This window comes from Platichthys flesus, chromosome 9, assembly GCF_949316205.1.
Source record: "Platichthys flesus chromosome 9, fPlaFle2.1, whole genome shotgun sequence".
NCBI lineage: Eukaryota > Metazoa > Chordata > Actinopteri > Pleuronectiformes > Pleuronectidae > Platichthys > Platichthys flesus.
In genome coordinates, this window is record NC_084953.1 from 4,848,504 (window position 1) to 4,873,764 (window position 25,261).

The following is a 25,261-nucleotide window of genomic DNA, read 5'->3' on the forward strand; positions in this document are numbered from 1 at the left end:
GCTTCACAAAGAAGTTCGGTGAAAGTCTGGGTTTAATATCGGACTCTTCACCCACAGCTGAGTCGGAGCCAAACCGCACTGAAGTGAAAGACAAGTGCAAACATCTGAAGCTTTAAAAGCTCAAAGTGAGCTTTGGTCAGCAAAGCAACCGGTGCAATTAGCAAGAGGAGAGAGACAGGGAGGAGGATGTGAGAAGGAACCGACTCTTGTGTGTCTCTGTGTCACACTGTGGAGGATCTGCAGGGAACCAGGCAGCAGCGACTGAGAGAAACACATCAGAGGAGGAAACATGGAGGAGACGGAGCAAACTGATCAATATGCAGCAGTTTGTGTTGATTTAAAGGACGATTCAAACAGCAGAGTTCACGTTCTAGGAAAGACGGTTACAAAGAAGAGTGAAAAAGGCAGAAATGTCCGTCCTCTAACAAAGTAGAAGATTCTTTACAGTAATATTCTGCTTGGATCCACTGCTCTGTCGTATTCTGGAAGGTTTCTGGGTGCGTTGGTAAAAAATTGAACTTCCAAGGTCAACCTTCCTATTCAGGGGCCACTGGGGCCCAAGAAAATAGTAAAAGTCAACTTTACAGATCCCACGCTGGAGAAGTTCACTGGCTACAGCAGGAAGGCAAAATTAGAATGAAAAAAGGGCAATAAATGAAAAATAAAAGCAAAATACAGAGAATGTGCAGATACTGGTGTGAAGTTAGCAGCCTAAAGTAAAATAACAACTTACATATTTAAAACGGTTATCGTGATGGACAACAACAATTAAATAAAACTGAGGTAATCATATCTAATTCCAAATAATATATTTGTGTTCTTTTTATCAGTGTAAAAAACTTAGTACATAGTGTTGTGGTTCCAACAGCACATTGAGCCTCCTGCTGGAAGTTATATAATTCAGGTGTGTTGTTTTATTATTATTATTATTATTACATTGAGCTGTCGCATAGAATTAAATGTTAAATGTTGTGTTATAAATAAAGTTTTCTCCACTTGTCAAAGCAGCAGCACAGACCCGCTGCGGGCGACAGGGGGCGTGAGAGGCCCTGGATGGAAACTGACACGTCTCTGTATAAATTCCTCTGAATGAATCCACCTTAGTCAACACGTGTTGCTCAATGAGAGACACGATCACGAATCATTAATACAACCCCCCCCCCCCCCCCCCCCATTTCCCCCGCCCTATTAGAACGTCACACTTAAACCTCCCTTTACTTCCATCGGTGTTGAAGTGTCAGAGTGTCCAGATATCCCACGGGCCTTGAAGGCAGCGGCAGCAGTTTTAATTGGAGTCAGACTCTCAGCTCGAGGACTGTTTCTTTAAAATCCAGAGACAATGGAGTCATCCTCCTCCTGAGCGACCGGGACTAGTTCCCCTCTGCAGAGACTAGTTAAGAGACGATAACCCGCTTGTTTCCTGGAGCTGGAGCCATGTCGGTGGTGCGTCCGTCACTTTGAGGTCAGTGGAATAACAATCACCTGAAAAGTTTCTGCGTCTGTTCGCTTGTTGTTGTTTTTCTTGTGTGTGTCTCTTCTCTGTCACCTCAGCCGCGCTTCTGAACGCTTTTCACTTTTACAAACAAAACAAAGTTTCCTGTCTTTGTTTTTTTTATTTGTCTTATTCTCTGTGAAACGTTCCAAACGTCTCCTCGTCAACTGTTCCCGTTGAACCCAGACAGGGAAAACGTGTGATGACATGTTCGCATGTCACTTGCGTCACCTCCAGACTCCTGGAGAGGGATTCATCCAAACAGTCATCATCACCAGAACATGTGTCACCGACTGACTTCACTGCGAAGAGCTCTGAACTCTGCAGCTTCCTGGTTTCAGCTCAAAGCCAATTTTAAATGGGGTGTAAAACTGTAAAAATAAATAAGAAAAAGCAGTTAAGGCAAGAGTAGAGTAAATATTCCAGAGTGAATCTTAATACAAATGCTGTGACAAACATAAAAAGTCAAATAAAAGCACCTGGGAGTTGGAGCAGGTCTCAGGCTTTGATTTGGTTTTTAAGAAAATAGACACGATATAAGACTTGAGTCGGTCTCAGATGTGTGGTTCATGATTGTTCTCTGTGTGTCCTTAGAACATTTAAATACTTGTACCACAGCAAGGTCATTCAAAATGCTCTCAAGGTGAATTAAGAGAGTAAACTCCAAACTAATAAACACATTTGTATAGTGTCAGTCTGTAAACATAAATAGAATAAAGTTAAAACAAGAGAGTTAAGATAACAGTTAATATTTCTATGTTCATCTCGATCAATTACTCAATCTCATGTTTCCTAGGTCTGTTCCAGATGTGTCGTGCCTCCATGGTTTCCAAGTTGTTATTCACCATTCAAACAATCCAAACAGGATCTTAACACTTAATGTACACAAACATGCACACCTGCAATTAAAAGCATCAAGAGCTTATGCACACAAAAAAAGGGTAAAGAAAAACATTTCAATGGGGTTTAAAACGTTAAGATTCAATAGAATAAAGCATTTGAAACCAGTTAATCTTATTATAATGCAGTGAGTCACAGAAATAGTCAACTGAAAGCAGCTGAGAGTTTCTGCAGGTTGTAGGAGTGACTCACATATAAAATATCAATTAAAAAACCAAAGAGTTGGAGCAGTTCTCTTGTGTTTTCTGGGAGTTAGCTCCAGATGTGTGCTGCATGCTGCTTCTCCATGTCTCCATTTTCCATTAAAAGGATCCAAACAACAGGATCCTTGTACTCGTAGTACACATCACAGTGCACTAGTAAAGTACTTCAATGTGTATTTCAAAGTGTCATAGGAAAACAAACGGTACTAATGAAAACAAGAGTTGTGCAACACACGAGTAAATACAAGATTATTTGAATGGAGGCCTGATTTTAAAATAACTGCGAGTCGGAGCCGGCCTGGTGTTTTCTGGAGTTTGTTCCAGATGTGTGGTGCTTCTCCACGTTTAGCTCCGACTCTGGACACTGAGCCGACCGGGACCCAGACGGCCTCAGATTAGAAAAGTACTTTTGAACACTAAACCACTTGGTTAAACCTGGTAGTTAGTTTTTAAATATGCTCTCACTATAAATAGGTTTTCTGTCTCATATTTGTCGTAGCCTGTTCACTTCTTGAGAACAGTTCGTGCTCAGTTTTCATCGCTGCAGCTCAGTTTTCCATTCTAAAATTGCTTGTCTTCCCCCCCCCCCCCTGCAGGGTTTGGGTTGAGTCTCTAATGATGGTTTCTCCCAATCTCTCTTCAAAAGGAAATATGACTGTCACCTCAGACCGTGCCTCTTAATTGAAGAGGGACCGTTTGGGGCGTATTCATATCGAAGTGCTTATGGTTGAAGAGGCCACATTAGGCCTTTTTTTATTATGACATTATGCGAAGGAGAAACTCAAATAACCTCCAGAGGGTTTGTGGGACATTCATATATTGTGTACTGTAGAGAACTCAAAGTAAGTTAAACAGAGTGATGGTGTAAGGTATAATCTAAATTGGGTAGGAGCAGGCCGACGCTGTGTCAGGTGTTTCTGTTTTGGGGAAAACAGAGGTCCAATTAAATTATTAGACTTCTGTGAAAAGTTACACAATCACTCACCTGTGGGTTAGAATGACTGAAATCACAAATGATGCATAATTACTCGTGATTTCTTTGCACAATCCAAACACACTCCCTCCCAGCCTCTCGGAGGTCGAAACCAGGAACAGAGAGAACATTGGATTATTAGAAGATTTGTTAAAAATCATATTTATCGGTGACGTATGATTATTTTCTCCCTCACACGCGTCTCAAACACAACTGGGGGAGAAACACACTGTACAACATGCTGACAGGTCAGAAAGAGAGAGCGAGTCTCGGGATGAAAGTCGTTATGAACACGGGGGGGGGGGATTGTTCCCAGACGTTGTGGTTCCTGCTGCACCCTTCACAGAGGACGACGCAGTCAACAAAAAAAAATCCTCTAGTCAGCTGAAGGTTTTCAGCCACATAGCACTTAGTCGGTGAGAGATGGCAGGAGGATAATAGAGCTGTGGGCTCGAGGCATTCCAGACAATTTAAAGAAAGACGAGTGGACAACAGGAATCAGAAGAAGAGATAGAATCCACCATCAGAAAGTGGAACCTTTTGAACTTCAGTTTTCTGACCTTGTTGTGGGAACTAGCTTGAAACATTCCCTGCATGGTTTTAAGGTCAAAGGTGTCAACACTCACCTGGGGCTTCTCTGGATGGAGGCGGCACTTTAGAACTCAGGTGAACATCATATGTTTGTGGCAGGATCAGCCACAGATCCAGGATTTATTTAGTTTTTTCATTATTTTCCTTTACATTGCATATACACTGATTTCCCAGGGAATATTTCATGGATTTCTTTTTGCAAACAGGTGGATTTAAGGAGATGATATCTTGAAGTTTGAGCAATTTAGTGAAGCATAACATTTAGCATTAACATTTAACCTTTTGGCGTTTTTGACGGAGGTATTTAGGTTTTTTTAAAACCCAAAATGATCAGAGTTAACTATCAGGATGAGGAGTCTAAGGAAAATCATCAAATGAAACAAGTGAATTTTATGCGTTTTTGTTACTAAAATGTTTCACCAATTATCTGAATCGTGAAGCCTGTTAAATATTTGTTAACTGGAAGGTCTCCAGATACATTACCTCAAATATTTAAAACAGTTAAATTCACAATGAGATCTTTTTTAATGGGATTTATGGAGACATTTTAGTTCACCTAATCAATTCATCAATTGTACATCTTTGTCCAATTTGCTGACAAGATTTCCAGCAGCTTGATTTGCATTCGGACATTACTGACCTGTAGAAAAGTGATGATTCACTCCTCCTGTTTGTTTTGCTCTAAAACTCAGTGGACACATGACGGAAGAGCCGCTGAGTGTTCTCTCCTGTTCCCAGCTCCAGTTTCAAGATAAGACGGGGGGTCAGAGAAAGTGTGGAGGGCTGAATCCTCACATTGTTCGTTGGAATTCATGCGTGGCAGCGTTCGGTGTCTCCAGAGGACGTTCTGTGTCCCTTTCTCCTTTCGTTTGAAAAGCTGGTTGTCCCTGCTGCGTGGCAGTGGACAGGGATCCATCATGTCCTACCTGCTGGGCTGACGGTCATGTCGGTGTCTCTGCACTATGCACACGACAGGGAGCAGGTGCTTCATGTCCGCCAGAGGTAGGCTGTGTGTTCACAGTGTGTGACGTGAAGGATAATGTAATGTCATCGTGAAATAACTTTGTAAATTATAATTTAAAAGATTCTGATACCTTCAGAGTTTGTGTGTTGAAAGATACTGAGTACATCCAAAACCTTTGCTTTTAGAAAAATAACCTGTTTGACATGTTTTAACAGATGTAGCTGCGACTTACCCTGTATTTAAGAGATGATTACTGTTATTGTTAATTATTTTGTTATTGAGAACACTTGTGCAAGCCCTTGAAACTGAAGGTACAAGAACACTGTTTAACTGTTTTAACTTTATCTGGGACATCTGTATTAAGTATTACAAGTATCTATAGTTTTCAGATTGTGTGGCTTCAAATATTGTAGTAAAAGTAAGGCGGGGGGGCGATGCGGCCAGTCGAAATAAATGTCAGGTTATTATTTCTTTCCTAGTATAAAGACTCATTTTTGCTCCAAGTTGGTTCCCTACACTATACATGAGCAATATATCAACATGCAGTAAATTGAACTTACATTTTTTGTTACGTATCTGAAGGTAGTAAATGTCCTAGAGTTGTTGGCTCCAGCCTCAGTTGTGAATGTTTGCTGGTCCTCAGCCAAACATCTGAATCTGGCAATTGTGGCTTTGGAACATTTAAAAAAAACAACAAAGAATCGGTTTTGCTCTGCTGTCTTAGGTGTATTTGAAGTGTGCGTCCGTATAGATGTGTTGTTTCTCTGCGTCAGTAACGTGACACCTCATTGGCCGACACGTGAATGAGGTCACGGCAGGAGGTCCCCTCTCACCGCAGTGTAAATATTTCATGACACAACTGTGAGAATAAAATAAACCTGACACTCAACGTCAACCACTAAGTGATGTTTCCTCTTCCGATCGCCTTGTTTGCACATTACCTTCACATTTTAAAGTTTTGTCTAAGTGTTGACATGACTCCAGCAGTTATTTATATTCATAGACAGCCCGTGAGGTTGAGTGGGTGAAGTTGACAAGTTGCAGACCTCTGTAGTAATTTGAGATATTGCGAACAAGCCCCGTCAGGTCGATGTTTACCACAGACATACTTTCCTCTGATAGAATTACACGCTCTACGTACACTGAGGAGATGAGCTAGCCTGCAGGTTACTGACACAATCAGATAACCAGATTCCTGCTGGTCCGGTCCTAAGCACTTGCACTGAAAGCCTCAAGAGAACTTGGCAGGAGCATGTGTGAGAAATACATTTCGGTGCCAAACCACAAACGAGAACTTTGACTGGCTCAGGAAGATGTTTGCAGAAATCCCGATTATCTCTTCTTCATTTGCATTAAACTCCCCCCGGGGTCATGAAGGGTGAACTTGGCCTTGTACGTTCGATTTGGGCCACTCCCAACATTTGTCCTGTTTATATATAACAGCTGATCTGGCTTTTGGTGAATGGAGGTGGCAGCTTTAACGTCACATGTAGTAGTGGTGAGCCAACACATTGTCCCCCCCCCCCTCAGAGGGCACTTTGACCAGACTTAGTTAATTCACACAAGTGGATTCCTCTGGATTGGGCGCCGCTGATTTACTAGAAGCTGTGGAGAAGGGGAGGATTGGTGGTTTGTTTCTTGTTTTAATACATCATCATATTAACCCTCAGGAATCATCGAGATTTTATTGAATCCACGAATTATTAACTCATCATATTAAAACATGTTTAATGAGGTAGGTAGAATTTTTATTTCTTTTGAAAGGCGAGAATTATTTTCATTAAAACAAGTTTCCCTCAAGGCCACCCGCCGCCAAGTGATTATTTCATGGAGTGTTGAGCAAATAGCCTTAGAGTTCACTGGAGCCACTTAAAGTGACTGTAATTACCATTGAGGTCCGGCCTAATTGGAAGTGACACACACCATCAGGTGGCTCACAAATCTGTTCCCGGTGGCTGAGAGGCAGAGAGATAACAACACTCGGCCAAACACACTAACCTCGCTAACCTCGGCCACCACACTTCATCCAGTTCTGCTCGATAACGACCGGGGAGGGGGGGGGTCGATCTGCGCTCGTCCAAACAAGACGTCTCTCTCACTCCCGACCCCCGACCGCTAAGGTCGACACAAACGCTGAGCGGATTAAGTCCTTTTTTTTTTTTGCTGCTGCTGCCGGGAGTTAGCAGAGCGCCTGGGAGGAAAGGCCCGGCAGATCCATGGAAGCCGCGTTTTCTTGATTCCCTGAGACGTGGACACCAGCGGCCGTGTGCGTTATGTGTGTCCACACGAAGGCGGAGAAGTTTAAGGTCGTTGAGCGTAAAGCGCTGCGTTTGCTCCACACGGAGAGGCCTGCGATGTCCCTCGTGTCAAAGTGTCTCGAGTGCATCAGGATGGGGAGAGGCGGCAGGTATGTGAGGCCCGAGGGTTAGAGTGGAAGGAATCTTCTACCTCGACGTGAGGATGCTTCTCAATCAAGACGCTGTTCGTGTCAATCCTTAAAAAGTCCCATCTGTCACTGTGCTTTTTAAATTGGTCTTGCATTTTAAAAAGCAGCTTGTTTGCTTGATTGTCAACAGGATTACGCAAAAAGCACTTCTGCACATTTCCCCGTGAATAATTCATGGGTGTTCATTCAAAATCAGGCATAGAAGTCTGTGTCTGCGTTTGTGTGTGTGTGTATGTGTGTCATTTGGTGCAGACGTTAATTAAGGAGGCTTTATTCAGCTGGATCTGGACGAAGGGGGCGGGTCCAGGAACTCGCCATCACTCTTTAACTTCGCCTGATAGGGCTCTTAGCGGAGTTACATACGCTACTTCCTGTTGAATTACATGGAGTTTGTTTCAACCACATTTCTTTTACAAGAGGAGCAGCTGAGATAAATACCTTTTTTAATCTTTGCTACCAAACTGTGTGAATGGAGATGAGGAAGCTTCTGCATTTTGAAAGCAAGATGAATGGGCAGGAGAACAGATTCCTGTAAATACTGTGTTGTTTGTGTCACTCTCTGGGAGGGGCAGACCTTAACACAACCTTTAACCAGCAATTACCCAAAGCTTTGGTTTGGGGTTTTCAGAGGGAACTCAGGAAACAGACTGAGAGGAAGTGGTGATCGTCTGGGGAGCACGGCTCATTAATCTGTGATTATTCAAATGAAAATAAATGCTGGCAAAAATATCAGAATATATCTCCAAAACCAAAAGTAAAATTTCAAAAAAATAGAGGAATAGAAATAGAGATTGAATTCTGTGAATTTACACAACTTCTTCCTTTATGGATAAATGGTCACTGCTTCCTCTCACTTACCAGAAATGAAGCCAAAACAGCAAGGTCCGGCCGATTCACACGCTCGACCAATCACGCGTCAGTCTCTGTGTGATAAGCACTTCCTTAAATGACAGGAACCGTCTTTCACAAAACTAAAAGTTTGTCCACTAACATGGAGGAGGTAGGATTTTATGACCTTTACTGATAAAACCCATAGAGACGCTATGGCTTCACTTGGGCTTTGTCATGTCTTCCGAATACAGAGAAGTAGAGTGTTGTTATTCTTAATTTAAGATCAATCAACCAAAGTTAAGCAGCTTAAGTATTCAGATTTAGTTTGAACATTTACCTTTTGAGATTTTTCATCACTCTTAAGAATCACTTCTCCTTCACAGATCCTGTAAATGAGTAATCCTGTGCGTTCATGCATGACTGGATTTGTTTCACTGTCATCTGATGTAATGTTTCACTCAAGTTTCCTATTTGTTTTCATTACTGCTGGTTTGACTCTGGTGAAGAGGGACGGCCTTATTTCCTGTGGGAGGGGCGCGGAGGTTCCCACCACAGACACATCTGAGTTTACTTAGCGTTCATGGTTTAAGTAAAGCACACGATTCCATTGAAGGGTATATGTGGAGCTCACGACACACAGGAAATGCGCCGTCTCATTTGGGATTTTTATAGTTCTTGTCTGGACTTTGTGTGTGTTTTGTGTGTCTGTGTCACATTTGTGTTTTCTGAGCTTTATACATGAAAAGTCTGCATTTTGTACTTGTAAGGATGAAACATCGCCAAGACGAGTAGATTGTTGTTAATATAATTACTCAATACATTGATTAGTGATTTAAGAAAAGTCATTTATGGCTACTTTTTTGTACAAGACGTTTGCTGATTACAGTTTTTTCGATTGTGAGCATTTTATACTTTTATCTGATATAACATTGATCTAATTTTAACTGCAGTTTTGACCAAATAAGCAGTTGTAAGACATCACTTCAACCTAAATAACTGGAGTTTTAGTAATGTTGCTCTGAATGTATCTCAGAACTTGTAGGGGACTCTTTCATCTATGTCTCCAAAATTAAATTTAGAAGGATTAGACAAGAAACTGTAATTACAGATGTTTTTCAGTGCTTTAAATCTTCACCCCTCCCGATCATCTGTAGCTTTGCCAGAACTGCAATTATTGATTAATCATTCTATTAGTTAATCAACAGAAAAGAAGATTTACATAAGTTTCTGTTTTTCTTTATGATTTATGATCGTAAACCTAATTTGTTTGGGTTTTGGACTTTTTATCAGACACAACAAGACATTTAAAGACACAACAAGAAACATGTTATTGAGCAGATGATAAAATAATCTGCACTTTTAGTTGTGTCCCTATCGACAGAGTTGTAGATTAGAGTTCACCGTCCCTCGACCTCTCACACAGATTCCTCTTCCCTGCAGGATGGAGTCGTCGTGTCTGGACCTGGCTCTGGAGGGGGAGCGGCTCTGTAAGACCGGGGACTATCGGGCCGGCGTGTCTTTCTTCGAGTCGGCCATCCAGGTGGGAACCGAGGACCTTCAGATCCTCAGCGCCATCTACAGCCAGCTGGGAAATGCCTACTTTCACCTGCAGGACTACAACAAAGCCCTGGAGTACCATCGGCACGACCTCACACTCACCAGGTAGTTTCCCAGTTTGGATCATAACGTGTTCCGAAACCACCTCCTATGCCTCATCAATTGTTCTAAACAGAATATCTCAAGAACACCTTGAGGGAACTTCGCCTCTTCAAATTTGGGTCAAATGTTCAGTTTGATTCAAATATGAACCGATTTGATTTGGGAGGTCAAAGGTCACGGTGGTCTCACTGGCCTCTGCAAGACATTAGATTGACTTTTTAACGAGGGTTTGTGTTCATGCACAAAAGTTTTAATCAGCTTCCAACAGAAGTAATTAAAGATTCATCTCAAACAATATTATGAACAGATGTTAAAACTTTTTTTAATCACGATCCCCCCCCCCCCCCCATGATTAAATTGCTCAACTCGACTCCACAGTATTTCTGCCTGCAGATGTAAATTACTTTCTTGCCTCTTGTGTCTTCGCACTAACACACTCCAGTAATCTTCCAATATTCCAGTCTAATTATTTCCTAATGTTTTTATTTTTTTTCCCCTTTCAATCCCAGAACGATTGGCGATGAACTGGGCGAGGCCAAAGCCAGCGGTAACCTTGGGAACACATTAAAGCTTTTAGGACGTTATGAGGAAGCGGTGGTTTGTTGCCAAAGACATTTGGAAATTACAAAAGCCATATATGATAAGGTGGGTTTTACTATAATGAGTTTTATTGTACTGATATTATATTGAATTATGTTTCTTAGTCCTTTTTTAATCCTAGAAAACTGAGAATGAATGATTTTTCACTTTTCTGTTAATACAATTTCAGTCTGTTGCTCAATGACTTAGCTAAATATAAATATATATGAATTTGTTAAACCACGTAACGCTCTGCGAGGCCACAGAAAACTGTAGATATGTGCACGATGACGGCCGAGCCTCGGCAAACCGACATCTAGAATAGTTTTCCAGCACCCCCGATGCAAACAAGCAGGTCTGGTGTCTGCCTGGTGTATTTTAAGTATGTAATTACAACTGCGGTCAGTGTGGCTTCCATCTGTGAAAACCCGGTGTGCGTGCTGTAGGTTGGGCAGGCTCGGGCGCTGTATAATTTCGGGAACGTTTACCACGCCAAGGGAAAGAGCATCTGCTGGACTGGAGCCGAGCCAGGAGAGTTCCCAGAGGAGGCCCGGATCGCCCTGAGGAAAGCTGCACAGTACTACGAGTGAGTTCACACCAACGTTTGCTTCTACATGTTGAGTGGTGGTTTGCTTTTATTTGGGGTATTATCCATCCATCCATTGTCTTGTGCTTATCTGGGCTCCGGTCCCAGAAGAAGTCACTCCAGACGTCTTTCCACAACCTACTGGGGGATCCAGAGGCGTTCTTGGCCCAGCTGGGATATATAATCCCTCCAGGAAGTTCTGGGTCTACCCTGGGGTCTCCTCCCCGTTGGGCACTCTACCATCTACGTGATTCTGTAGGATTTAGAGAACGATCAGAGTCACTGTTCTTGGTGAAGCTGTGTCCACAGTCTCAGTGCTGTTCTTGGCTCACAGGGTTTGCACTAAGTGGAAATCCACCATGACGTCACCCATTGGTTTGTGAACTGCCTCAAATTTACTGTTTGGTCAGTGACATCTCGGTTTTCTTTTTTAAACAGAAGAAACCATATTTGAAGGACGATTCAGGCATTTCCACTGTCTACGAGTGGAGCCCAATGTGGTCTTCTTTATTTATCATCCATCTGCCTTAGGGTTTAAACTGTATACTGAGATGTGTCATCTGAATCTGGCCGTCTTATCTCACTTTATTTCCCCACACCATTCAATGGAAACTGAAGAAACCGATGTGTGTGTGTGTGTGAGATTAGATCTCAGGAGATCAGCAGTTTAAGAAATACTAAACCCGTCCTGTCCGCCTACTTGTTTTTCTGGAACTTGTAACCATGTATTAAAGTCTCAATGGTTGGAGTTGCCCGTGTTGTCAACACGTGTGGTCCAGTTGTCATTATTTATTAATAAAGAGAAAACCCAAATACAAACAAATACATAGAACTTGAATTTGAGAAAATAAACCTTTTGAAAGTTAGATTTAAATATAAATGCACAACTTTACAGCAATCTTTATTCTGGCCTGGAATATCATCCTGAAAATGTTGACAACTAAAACATGTATTTCCCCCCCCCCCCACAAAGAGCGAACCTGTGCCTGGTGAAGGGTTTGGGCGATCAAGCGGCTCAGGGTCGAACCTATGGGAACCTTGGGAATACTTACTATCTGCTGGGCGACTTTGGAAATGCAGTGGCTGCACATGAACAGGTGGGTGGCGGACATCTGACAAAAACAATGTAGCCTCACTCTCACTTAACCATTAACACCTGATCTAAATAACGTGCACATTCTGTTTTTTTCATGTATGGCAGCGGCTGCTCGTCGCTAAAGAGTTTGGGGATAAGTCAGCCGAGAGAAGGGCCCATTGTAACCTCGGCAATGCCCACATCTTCCTCAGTCAGTTCGAAGTGGCGGCCGGTCATTACAAGTGAGTCGCCCGGATCTCACCCTGGTTATTTGGAGATAATGCTCTCTGTCTTCTTTGGACAAAAAGCCGATCAGATTAAATCCAAATGATCTAAAAATGTTTACTTTTATTTACAAATTTAAGGTTTCTAAGCAGCATATAAACATTTTGTCAAAGGGAAAATACAGAAATATACAGGCTCGTAAATACATTGTAGTGTGTTGCAAACCCTTCTGTAACTATACTGCCTTAAAATGCTTCTTATGGTGCTTCTTCTTTGGTTACACAAATGAGCCAAATAAAGTTTTGAATACAACACAGTCTTCCAAAACCAGATTTTCAGTTGCTCACAACCACTCACTCATTAAGCCCAGCAGTTTCTAATCCCTTCACTGCGGCCCCTGGAAAGCGCCACAGAGCAGATAACTATCATTCCTGTGCACCCACCCTCCACATTCTTTGACCTTCCTCCTCCTCTGTTCTTGCCCCCAGGAGGACGCTTCAGCTGGCCAGGCTTCTGAAGGACCGCGCCGTGGAGGCCCAGGCCTGCTACAGTCTGGGCAACACCTACACGCTGCTGCAGGACTATGAGAGAGCCATTGATTACCACCTCAAGCATCTGGTCATCGCTCAGGACCTCAGCGACAGGTATCCACTGGAAAAGAAGCTGCTTTCCTGCCAAGTTGTTAGCCTTTGAGGAATAATGGGCGTGGGCAGTTTGAATGTGGGCGGTCCCTGAACGAAGCATTTGCTGAATTGGGGGTGGATACTAAACACACAAGACACTGAAAAGAAGGGAAATTCACAAGGAAACACTCACAGCATTAAATGTTTTGGGAAAAACATGAACATTAAGGAAAATATTAGTCATTAAAACAACTTTCTATGTACAAACTGTACTTGTCATGCTAAATATTTGATCAGTACATGAAACATGATTTGACCTTTGCAGATCAAATTAAACATCTGATCCACCTTAATGAACTCTGACATTAAAACGCTGCCAACAGCAAGCAGATGTGGTGTGTTATGATGTTAGCACTGAACCAAGTACAAGATAAAAAGATGAAAGTCAACACAACACAGATGAAGTCATTTTATAAAGTCTTCTCCTTTTCTACAGCTCTGCCAACAAAGCAATCCACACATATTTGGTGTGAATCTTTAGTCTTTGGAAAAAGAAGCAGAATTATTTTTACTATAAACTTTCACAGCTTTATTATTGTCATGTAAAATACAGAATTATTTCTGGACCAAATTTCGTTCAAGCTCATTCATGTCTGAAATGCAGACTAATATATTATTATATTATAATTATTCTGTTTCGGAAACATGGCTCTTCTCCAACATTTAAGATGCTTTTGGACCAGATATATATTTCTATAAAAAAATGTATATTTCGAGAAATGAACTCCTGAAAAACACAATCATGAACATTTGATTATTTTCTTGCTTGGAGAACTTGTTCAGATATTATCACTGAGGTAATGAGGGAAGTTTTGAATCATCTGAAAAACACCATGAATGACAATATGCCATTAACAACTGAATTGTTTTTTAATACTTAGTATTTATATGAATAAAAGTAAAAAAATGCCAGACTCTTTGTGGAAGTAGAACTCTCCCTCTGCTCCTCCTCTTTCTCTTTATACCTTCTTATAATGGGAAGAAAAGAGAGTTCTTTGTAAACATGAGTTTACTCTGAAAAATAATGATGTGGCGTATTGATGGTTGTGAAATGTGTGATTGTGATACGTAATAGTTTGAGGAACTTCCTCCTCGTTGTTGTGTAATCCCTGTTGAGTCTGCTCAGCCAGTTTCCCTCTGTGTGCACCACTGCAGAGTCGGTGAAGGAAGAGCGTACTGGAGTCTAGGAAATGCCCACACCGCCCTGGGGAATCATGAGCAAGCCATGTACTTTGCTGAGAAACATCTGGAAATTGCCAAAGAGGTGAATGTTCACTGCTTCACCTCCTCCCTCCGAGTCCAATGAGTAGCTACCGTCAGTCCACAGCCCCATCTACTGGTTGAATGCAGCAGCAATGCTTGAGACTATGAATTCAGCTTCTTATATGTATACATCCATTCATATTTATTATGGACAGAGAAGCTGCAAAAACCAGTTCAAAAAAGACATACAAGGTCCAATATAATGATTTTTCTTTGTTTTAAAAAAAGACGGGAGACAAAAGCGGCGAGGTCACAGCCAGGATGAACCTGTCGGACCTGCGGCTGGTTGTCGGCCTGAAGTCCAACTCCAACATCCATCCCAACATCTTCCGCAACACAAACACTTACAATTCCCCTCTGCCAGTGAGCTACCAGGGTTACTCCAACCACCCAGGTGAGTCACCGCTCCTCAGAACACAACAACAGACGAGTCCTTTTTAGGAACGTGTCAAAACATAACGTCTCTGTCTTTGTCTCAGGGATGAATTCTCCGTTGAGGAGGAGAGGAAGTGCAGAGAACCTGAAGCTGAGTCCAAGTCCTGAGAAAAGTCCACCTCCAGACTCCCCAGCGATGCCAGTACGTTAGTGGGTCACCTTACTGCACGAGGCAGAGACACACACACGGTGTCAGGGGTCTAATGTTTGGTCACACTGATTTCAGAAAGCTCTTGACTTAATTAAATGCCTCACCTATTTACTTTGCATATATAAATCCAGAACTTGTTAGAGAAATAAATAAATTCCTGGTTCTTCATATTGTGGATTTGTCCTGGATTAGTGTAATCCTGCTGACAAACAAATCAATGTACAGGGGATAATTAATTTCCCTGAGTACCTGTTCAACCTTTTAACGTTATCACGGGAAAACAAAAGACCTGTGAGATTAAATTCTCTCTCTGTGTTTGCACCTTCTCAACTGTTCAGGGCTTGGACGAGGATAAGTTCCCCGGCTCTTCAAAAAACAACACCATCAAAGCTTCCACCAAACTCTTCCTCTTCCATCGGCTGAGGAGCAGGAAGCACAAGACCAACAAGTCGCCTCCTAAAGACCAACAGGAAAACTGCAGCGAGCAAACGGCTGCAGAGCAGGAGACGCCAGCGTCCATCAAGGTATTTCTATAACACGCCTCACCCTGCCCACTGTAAACATCCCTGGAAAAATACCACGAGAGGATTAACGATGATTCACACAAGTAAAAGTTTAAAAAGATCACGTTGTTACGACTGCGGGAAAAAATAATACCGACTGGAAATGTGTGATCATTATTTCTGACTCATAAGTTGCTCAAAGCAAAGTTGAGGCAGGTTCAAAATGATTATTTCTTTTTTAAAGAATATTAGCAGTCACATGAAAAGTTGTTTTATTATCATTGGTCCAGATCAAACTGAACCATGTGTTTGTATCAACACTTTAATAGTTTTGAAAATTTTGACCAATTGTGGGAAGTTGAGACAGAATGAAACTATAGGAGAAGATGAAGTGGTTTTCTTGTCATCTTCTCCTCTGATGATAAATGACGAGGACGTTCACTGAACCAGAGATCGGTGATGTGCAACAGCACTGACAAATGAACCGGTTCATTCATTTTTTCCATTCAAAGTAAAAGAAGGCGCACGTCTGTCAACAAACCATCAATGTCCAGTATAGGTGGACGTAGCGCCTTTTCAAAATTCTGAATCATGCATCAAATCTTCGATGTATTTGGATTATTCAGTAGGAAAATAAGACACAACACGTGACGTTAATGAGGATTGTGTCACGTGTCCTCACTTTGTTTTATTCTATGTTATCCACGCTACAGGCCGGATCGCGTGACACCATCGGAGAGGACGGCTTCTTCGACCTCCTGTCTCGTTTCCAGGGCAGCCGAATGGACGACCAAAGGTGCTCCCTCCTGGATGGCCAGAGCCATCTCCCCGCCCATTCCTCCCCCTCCTCCACCCCACCTGTAGCTGAAAGGAAATGTGAGTCAGCCCCTCCTGCTTCATCTGTGTTCACACCATCATTCACGTTGTCTGGTGAATCCAAAATGATCCCGTGGAAAGACGTGAAAGAAAGTGACCACATGAAGGTCTCTTCTCAGTTTCCCTCATGGTGTGAATGCAGCTTTTCCACAAGCGTGTCCTTAGATATTAAATGTTGAGAATCATTCATTCCTAGGAGCTTTGAGAGTTTAAAAGTTTTTCAATGGACCTTTTGACACTTTTTGTCCAACATGAACACAAGCGTTTCGGGGTTTGTCCTCGATGGACGACGCTTTACAGCCAATTTTCTAGATGAGGGAAGTGCTTGATGCTCAAATTCTGGATTTTTTGCCAAAGGTTTCCTCAAGTTTCATTAAACTGCAAACTTGGAACAATTGATCCCTCTAGCACCGAATTCACTTCCAAAATAAAATGCACGACTCGCCGTTCCCTTCACGAGCAACAAAATAACAACTCTCTTGATTTCCAGCTATTTCGGCACGCGACCCACCATTGCAGGATCCTGGTCATTTCCTGGAGCTGCTGGCCAGCTCCCAGGCCCGTCGACTGGACGACCAGCGAGTCAGCCCGAGCCATTTTCCTGGCTTACGGCTCAGCACCTGCAGCCCGCCGCGTACACCCTCCACCTCCAGCGCAGAACAGGACCCCACACAAGGTGACGGAGTGATGGAAGCTAACATCCAGATGAAATGTCAAGATGCGTACGTAGAGATTAATGCTCTTTTTTCCCCCTCCTCCCCTCCCAGCCCCCTCCTCCAACACAGATACCCCTCACACAACCTCCCTTTACAGTCGACTCGAGACCAGTGCTGATCAGCCTGAGGGGGACGACGTCTTCTTCGACATGCTAGTTAAGTGCCAGGTGAGAAAAATAAATCTATTAATGCAGAAAAAAGAAAATTTTCAGACAGTCGGTGTAGATATTAGGACAATGTTATAAAATACAAACATCATGGAACTAATTGAAACTGGTCTTAATTGATCTTTTGATCGTGGGAAAGATGATGGACACCGACTGTCTCTGTAGTTTGTGGCATTTCCACTGTTTATTCTAATCTTCACCTTTTCTTAAATTATGGGGAAGGGGAAATAATTCTGGGACTCTCAAAAAGTCTTTAAATAACATGACTCTGCAGAAACCCTGGTTAAATATTTAATTTGTTCTTGATTTATTATCAGACACTTTATTCTCCCTGAACTGTGCGCTTCACTGTGATACTTCTGATCCAATCTGCACTGACTAAGATACTTCAAATTAAGCATCCTCCATGTCTCATCTGATAACATGGAGTTCACCTGTCTACACTGCCTCAGGCCTACATTGACCCACTCTCTTGCCTCTTGTGATGTTTCAGGGGTCCAGACTTGACGACCAGAGGTCCACTGCTCCACCTTCTCCTCCACCTTCTGCTCCATCTTCTTCATCTAAGGGCCCAACGGTTCCAGACGAGGATTTTTTCAGCCTCATCCTGCGTTCCCAGTCCAACAGGATGGAGGAGCAGCGAGTCCAGCCGCCACCTGGTGTTACCCAATCCAAACTAGACTGACCCCAGGCAGCGATTTGTGGTGTTATCTCAGGACCCCCCCGTATGAAGTAACCAAGCTTTTTTTTTGTAACCACATGACCCTTGATTCCTGCCTTTTGGAGCGGTCCTGACAACATTCACATGAGAATGCCAAGAATACAAGTGACGTTATGAGGAATTATGGTGTCAAATAATACAGGAGTGGTCATTATGACTGTGAAACCAAGGGAAATGTAGCGTCTCAGGCTTTTATCAGACACGTGGGGACCAGTGATGTCCGTCTGCTCTGGAGGCTTGCATCAAGTCGCTCGTACAAACTGTGGGTCGTTCATTTGCTTTAAGGATATAAGCCAAACTGAAGGAATCTCTGCTTCATGTTGGACGAGACACATTCTATGGATTGAGGGATCCGACCAGAGACTCTGCAGTGAAGCAAAGTGGAACCGCTTGGTCTTAACTGACCTCTGACCTCTCCAACAACTCGTCAAAGGGTCAAGTGGCAGAACCTCAGGGAAATAAAGGTTCACGTCCGTCCTTATTGCTCCACTCATGACCAGTGGAGCCATTTATAGGAGCCACTTCTGGATCTTGCATTTAAAGACTTTAACAAGGACAATTTCATTGTTTAAGGTTGTATGAGTGGAGCCATGAAGTGAAATGGGATTTTTCTTCTATGTAACAAGATTTTACAGATGATTAACTAGTGTGAGTTAAAGAAATGTTATTTTAGCCTTTATACTGATGTTCTCCTGATAATGGAGAAATAAAATCTCATGAATTTACATTAGTTCTTTATTTAACCTAGATTGGGTTCAGCGTAAAACATTTTCATACCTCAGAAATCAATTTAATCTTCATATCGATATAAATAAGTGTATTTACAAAGTCTTCTCCACATCACTGCATCATATAATCATCACCTGAGCAAAGTTGGAGCAGAAATATTTAAGACTTCCTCAGTGCACATTAGAGGTTAGGTTATTTATTCCGACATTAAAAGATCCGTCTACGCCTCTGACGTCAGCCTCTCCTGATGCGTCCTGCACCTGAAAGAAGGAAGTGGCCAATTTAAGATTCTTTTAAAGATGTTTTAACCATTGACTTCATATAGTAAACAACGATCCAAGCTGTGGTATCAAAACTGAACTGAACAGATCACTCATCGGTACCAAAGAAATGACAGTTACAATTGTAAGAGCCTCTTGATGTCCTGAGGATTACCAGAGAGCGGACTTCTAATCTTACCTGTTGACGCAGCAGTTCAAGAAGCAGTTGTTTGTCTTGTTGAGTCTGTACACGCCAGAGTTCGGCAAATCTTTACACACTGACAAGAACCTCTGCAGCTCAGACGTCGGGATTCCACTCTGCTGCTGTTGCTAAATGGAACGGACAGAAATTGACAATTTAGGTTTAATGCATAAAGAACAGATTCCCACAAAGCTTGGTGGAAGGATGGAATATGGGACACGATAAGTAGAAATTAAGTTGTGGTTGATTCAGGAATTTCTTTGTTCATCGTACAGGATTTTGACATTTTCGATTTACAAGGAAATAATAAAAGATCGTGATGGGAACCATTTGCCTGTGCGGATGGGAGAGCCACTCCAGTTCAGATTGTAAATCAGTGGACGCTGGATATCCGGACAAAGACGAGCCAAGTTTTCAATGAGTTCGACCTCTTTTGCTCGCTACAGACTGTTTATCCGGAGGCAACAAAAGCCTCAGACATGACTCATCAAACTACAATCAGAAACCAGAGGCTGTCCAGCCCCAAAACCTTGTCCTTCTCCTACTTATTCTGCAGTTTAATCTCTGCCTTTCAATACATTTCTGAAAACTCATTCCTAACCAACTAAAAAGATTAAAAATGACCCATATGAGAGAGTGATTAACAGTTACCTTGATTGTGTCGTAGGTGTCTGTGATGATTGTAATGAACAGGCTGAGGATCATGTAGATGAAGAGCGAGACGAAGCTGTAGAGGTAGACTCGGCTGTAAATCCACACCAGGCTGCTCTTCTGCCTCATGTTCATAAAGGTGGGATACATGTCGTCTCCATTGATCAGAGAGAACAGACACTCCGACACTGTGTTTAAGGTCCGGAACTAAAACAAAAAAGAGGATGTGATCTTTATTTATATTATTTGTACTCATGATTGCTATAGACAGACCTAAGTGTTCTCAGGACTGGCTTCAGAGAAGTCGTGCAAACTTTTGTTAGTGTGTCGTAAACACACTTACCTTCTCGTGATATGGTCCAAGGACGATCCAGCCGCACAAACAGTAACTGAGGTAGATGATTCCAGCGCAGCAGATGAACCGGATGACGTTTGGGAAAGCTGCCCTGAGCGTCAGGATGAGGATCTGGAAATGGAAAGTGAACACATGGTGACAGATCTGAAAGATTGTGCACTGAGGACGAGTGTCAGGAAAACACACTGAAGATTATATTTTCTCTTTGAGCACACAGTTAAGCTAAAGATAATCATCAAGATGAGCCTTAAATAATCTCCCCAAGGGATTCTAAATATAAACTTATGATGGCAAATACTTTTTCAAGTGCAGAGCGTAGTACATGTTCCCACGTCCTGTTTGTGTTTTTTAAATCTAAATCATGTTACACCGATGAAACTTTACCTTCAAAATAAGACGTGTGTTGAATTTGAGGCAGATCTCTTTTTGCACAATGGTAAGACTCTTGAGACTATAACTTTGAATAAAAATACCGAAATCGCTATAAGAAGAAAAATTTGCATCATACAGGCTTTGTGTGTTATGCGATGTTGAATCAGTGCAAGGATGAGCTAATCTGGTTTTACGTTGTACTTCCTGAAGTAGCCCATGTAGCGGATGACCCCGATCCAGACGAACATGGTGCCTGTGCCGAGAAGGATGCTGCAAACATCATAGCTTGTGAGGACCTGGAAAAAAATGTATTATCAGTCTGATTAACGGAAAATATGAACATGCACACTGTATACAGGGTTAGTAAAGTCATGAAAGGCTGTAATTGACAACATGAAACTGACCGAACCATGAATCTGTCTCATTACCTTGGTCTGGATCTCTATCTTCAGAATGGAGCCAATGATGGTCAGTGTGTCGCTGACGATGATCAGGATGTACCAACCGTTCACAAACTCCAACCTGTCCGACATTGGGACTTTTTGATTGCAGTACGACGAGTACTCCTGTTTAAAAAATAAAACACAGGTCATACTAAACACCAATGAGGAAGTTTTCACTGATGTTTTGTTTGAATCATTTGAAAGGATGTTTTAAGGGTTCCACTTGGTTTTAGGGTTATTGGTTAAAATCAGGCTCAAGTTAGGCTTTAAGTTGAAAGGTTAAGCTTGGAGCAAGAGGCACGTTTGTGTCTGACAACATCATGGGAGGAATTCCTATGATACTGTTTGTCTCTGTACACCTGTATGATTATTACGAGGGACCACAAACACAATGAGCTGACTCACCAGCTGCAGCTGAATCCCGTTGACCACCGAGCGTGTGCAGAGTGCGAAGGAGGTGACGCACGTTATAATGATGAGGCAGTCAAACAGCACGGTCAGGTTTATGCTTCTAGGGGCTGAGGGAACAGACACACATAAATTAACTCATATGAATGGACAGAGAAACAAACACTTTGAAGGTCCAGCACAGATTCAAGTCCCAGGTTTTTAGCCATAACAAATCCCAACAATACCGATGATTCCTTAGTTTGCTATAAAATCAAGTCTGTGCACTGACTCACATGCTCCAGTTACTTTCCATTCTCTGCATTCGTTGATGTCAACATCATTTTCCAGGTCAATCTTTATCCTGCCGCTGTGAGCTTCATTGTTGAAAGTGATCTTTTAGACAGACAGACACATTTCAGGGAGAATGGAAGTTTTGTCTAAAGAGTATCTCCATTTTTCCATTACCCAAATAGTTGAACATTTACTTGCCAGGCCCTACAGGTAATATTTAACTATGTAAATAGCAGATGCTTTATGCAAACACCTTAACTTTTAGGGTGCTTTGACATCTAAAATACCATAGTTAAATAAATGCAAGGTTCATGTTCTGTTAAGTCGTCATTTAAACTCTGAACAGGTGTCTGAGCAAATAACGCAGAAACAAAAAATGATCAAATCTGCCACATCACAAGAAGAAAGTCTGAAGACAAGTCGAGTAACGTACGATCACAGTGAAGTCGTAGCAGTCGGGCAGCTCTCGATGTCTCACAGTCTGTAGATTGATGGCCTTGAGAACAAACGTGATCTTGACAGAGAGCATCCTAGAAGACATGGTTTACATGAACTGACGAAAGTTCTTATTAAAATCAAAACCAAGATAGAAAAACGTTTTTGCATAAAGAAATGTCTACACACCTTTTAAAGTGCAATTCAAAATGTGGAAGTGCTTCCCCTGATAACGGGTGATACATCGGATATATTTTCAGGCAATCTGTTGGATAGAGAAAGAAAAATGACAATGTGAAAGAGGAAGAATATTTCCAATGAAGAATAAACAATTTCAGTTTTCCACACATAACTCAAACGCGCATACCAGTTTGCACATGGGCATCAATTTCAAACGTGTCATTTCCAGGGTAGAAGGAGCCGTTTCTGTAGTACTCCTGACACAGGGACAGCGGAGTGTAGACGCCGCCATCTTTGTCATAATCGTGATTTCCTGCTGTGATGTTGTGCAGCTGTCCATACTGGAAATGACAGAGTTATGGCATAGGGTTGTTTCAGGGAAATGTCTTATGACAAGAACTACATGACCGCATTGAGTGACATGATCAAAGTCCACTCCCATGACAAGATGTGCGCTTATAAAATTCAAGTAATTATTTACAGAAACACAAAAACAAAAAGGTGGAGAGCTACAGCATAAATAAATAGCTCCAAGGAAGATTCCAACATTTATTTACCTGCTTAAGGATGTAATCGATGTGGTCATACACATCCTCTTGTCTGTAGACGGCATATGAAGCCATGCCTCCATCAACGTAATCTTTTAGGAAAAGGTGCTTGAAAGTCATCAGATTCTCCTCCTTGAATGTGACAACCATCTGGTTACTGAGCCCAAAAGACACCAACTGTTGGAAATGGGGAAAAAGACATTTGCTCATATCCGGGAGGTGAAACATTAGAGACAACTTCTGTTTTTAGGTTTATGTCTGAGATTATTACCTGGATGGTAATAACAGCAATTTTAATGATCTGGAGTACGAGCTTCCACGGTTTTCGTCCACGAGCATGATACTTCTCACAGGGGTTCATGAAGAAGAATTTGATCTTCCTTCTGAGACACTCCACGTTGTCCAGCTCCTCCGGACACTGGTGCTCTTCCCAAGCAGGGGGGGCATTTCTTACATGTGCATCATACAAGTCACCGGAGTCTTCCATATCTGAAACAAATGGAATAGAACCTTTGATCAAACAACATAACTGATCATGGGCAGGAAATACACAAATTCTTTAATTTCTATCACATTGCATTGTCTGGACTTGACAATAAAGTATAAACTTGGTACCAACAAATAAATCAGTCACTCAGCTTCAACAACATAACTGGAGCATGGATGGTTCTGTGTTTATGGGGACATGTGTTCAATGCTATGAAATGTAATTTCCCTGCAACAAAAATGTTGTTTATTTGATTTACAGTTGTTCCATTTCAGGAATATGCTCATTAATAAATAACTTGTTGTTGTTGTTGTGGTATTGTTCCATTCATACAAAAAGAGTCAGTGCCCCGCTCCCATAGAAAGAGAAAATAAAATAGCTTTATGCTAGTTTTTCACATTTGATATCACATCATCTTGAAAAATCCAACCTTTTGGTTGATTTATTAATATGTTAAATAACCTTTTAATGTTAAATTATACTAATTTTCTAGACTTAAAAGTTTTTATAAACATCTAAATATTCTGTATTATCTATTTGAAATATTGCAGGATTTGATATACGCGATTGCATTATATGCAAAGAAATTATAGGTCATATATAATTTTCATCAATATAATGAAACAAAGGTTCATTGCATATTGATATGTTGTTGAACACAGTGAGGAGGTCTGACACGTCGACTGATCCATGATTTCTGTTTATCAAGAGTTCAGCTGTTGTTTTCAGACTTCAGAAGAGCAGGTTTACATAAAGCAAAACTATAAATATCTACTTATATTTATAGATATTTACTCTTATTGAGAATTGTGCCCGCGGAGAGGACCGGACCTGAGGCCGCTGGGGTCGCGAGTACCTGAGCAGTGTTGAGTAACACAGGGCAGCTCGCGTCCTGGAGCCTGAACGTCTTCCACCATGACAGCGACTCATGAAACAGCCATTATTACCGAAGCAGTGGAAAAAGTCCCGTCTCTTAGTGTCCGGACGGGACAGACAACCGGAAGTGAAGGGGTGGGTATTCAGGTCCGCTCACCTGCACAGCTGCTGGACCCCCCCTCGGATTGGATTCACCTGTCGAGTCCCGGAAGTCCGTGTACTCACATTCCAGCTCAGACACTGGACGGTTCTGACGTAAACTATCAGAGGTGATCGTGGGTAAACTCCTCAAACCGCGTCGTGAATTGCGCAGGTGAACGCACCCTACGTAGCTGAGAGGGGGGGGCGGCGTTCTAATCCTGACTTCCGATTGGCTCCTGGGGCTGTCTGTTACTGTTCACCCCTCCCCCTCCCGCCCCTCCCGCTCCTGTATCCCCTGGCAACCTAACAAATGTCTGGAGGGGGCTTCAAGCTAAAGTTTCAACCGGCGGTAAAAACTTATTAATTATTATTTTAACTGTTTCTCGGTTATATAACAACATTTATTACCAACTAGTAACAACTCAAGCTTGGATTCATCCCAGTTGTTATGCTAATGAAAGGCTAGTTATACAACAGCTCTTAAGTTAAGTATAATTTGTTAGCTAGCAAACCCAGGGCTTTAGCTAAGTGTTATTACTTAGCTAGTTATCCTTGAGATATTTAGCTATGTGCCAATTAGTTAGCTGGTTATCTTAGAGCTCTTTAGCTAAGTGTCATTAGTTAGCTAGATATCCTAGAGCATTTTAGCTTAGTGTCAGTAGTTAGCTAGTTATCCTATACCTCTTCAGTTAATTGTCATTAGTTAGCTGGTTATCCTAGAGCTCTTTAGCTCAGTGCCATTAGTTAACTAGTTATCCTAGAGCTCTTCAGCTCAGTGTCATTAGTAAGCTAGTTACCCCAGAGATCTTTAGCTAAGTGCCATTAGTTTTCTAGTTATCCAAGAGCTCTTGAGCTTAGTGTC

At 42.0% G+C, this 25,261-nt stretch overlaps 2 protein-coding genes across 6 annotated transcripts; one reads left to right on the plus strand and one right to left on the minus strand.

The window, feature by feature from the left end:
• The first annotated feature begins 1,237 nt into the window (after window positions 1-1,237).
• LOC133960735 (G-protein-signaling modulator 2-like) lies at window positions 1,238-21,227 on the plus strand. Of its 4 annotated transcripts, none has more exons than XM_062395554.1 (15): window positions 1,238-1,462; window positions 9,841-10,062; window positions 10,569-10,704; window positions 11,085-11,224; window positions 12,198-12,321; window positions 12,426-12,541; window positions 13,013-13,168; window positions 14,363-14,471; window positions 14,699-14,864; window positions 14,950-15,047; window positions 15,395-15,580; window positions 16,273-16,435; window positions 16,926-17,111; window positions 17,203-17,318; window positions 17,812-21,227. In XM_062395554.1, the coding sequence occupies exons 2-15, from the start codon at window positions 9,842-9,844 to the stop codon at window positions 18,001-18,003; spliced, it is 2,109 nt and encodes a 702-aa protein (XP_062251538.1). In that variant the 5' UTR covers window positions 1,238-1,462; window position 9,841; the 3' UTR covers window positions 18,004-21,227. The 4 variants fall into 4 exon arrangements, with proteins under 4 accessions (XP_062251538.1, XP_062251536.1, XP_062251539.1 ...); XM_062395552.1 differs by lacking the exon at window positions 1,238-1,462 and adding an exon at window positions 4,942-5,161; XM_062395555.1 differs by lacking the exon at window positions 1,238-1,462 and adding an exon at window positions 7,056-7,530 and having other exon boundaries at window positions 16,273-16,355; window positions 17,812-17,945.
• Window positions 18,757-24,526, minus strand: mcoln3b (mucolipin TRP cation channel 3b). Of its 2 annotated transcripts, none has more exons than XM_062395557.1 (14): window positions 24,416-24,526; window positions 23,167-23,384; window positions 22,905-23,072; window positions 22,535-22,688; window positions 22,357-22,432; window positions 22,166-22,262; window positions 21,735-21,834; window positions 21,457-21,569; window positions 21,037-21,174; window positions 20,803-20,904; window positions 20,225-20,347; window positions 19,882-20,088; window positions 19,228-19,358; window positions 18,757-19,028 (listed from the first exon to the last, which is right to left on the minus strand). In XM_062395557.1, the coding sequence occupies exons 2-14, from the start codon at window positions 23,380-23,382 to the stop codon at window positions 18,989-18,991; spliced, it is 1,665 nt and encodes a 554-aa protein (XP_062251541.1). In that variant the 5' UTR covers window positions 23,383-23,384; window positions 24,416-24,526; the 3' UTR covers window positions 18,757-18,988. The 2 variants fall into 2 exon arrangements, with proteins under 2 accessions (XP_062251541.1, XP_062251540.1); XM_062395556.1 differs by lacking the exon at window positions 24,416-24,526 and adding an exon at window positions 24,239-24,397.
• Window positions 24,527-25,261: the final 735 nt, after the last annotated feature.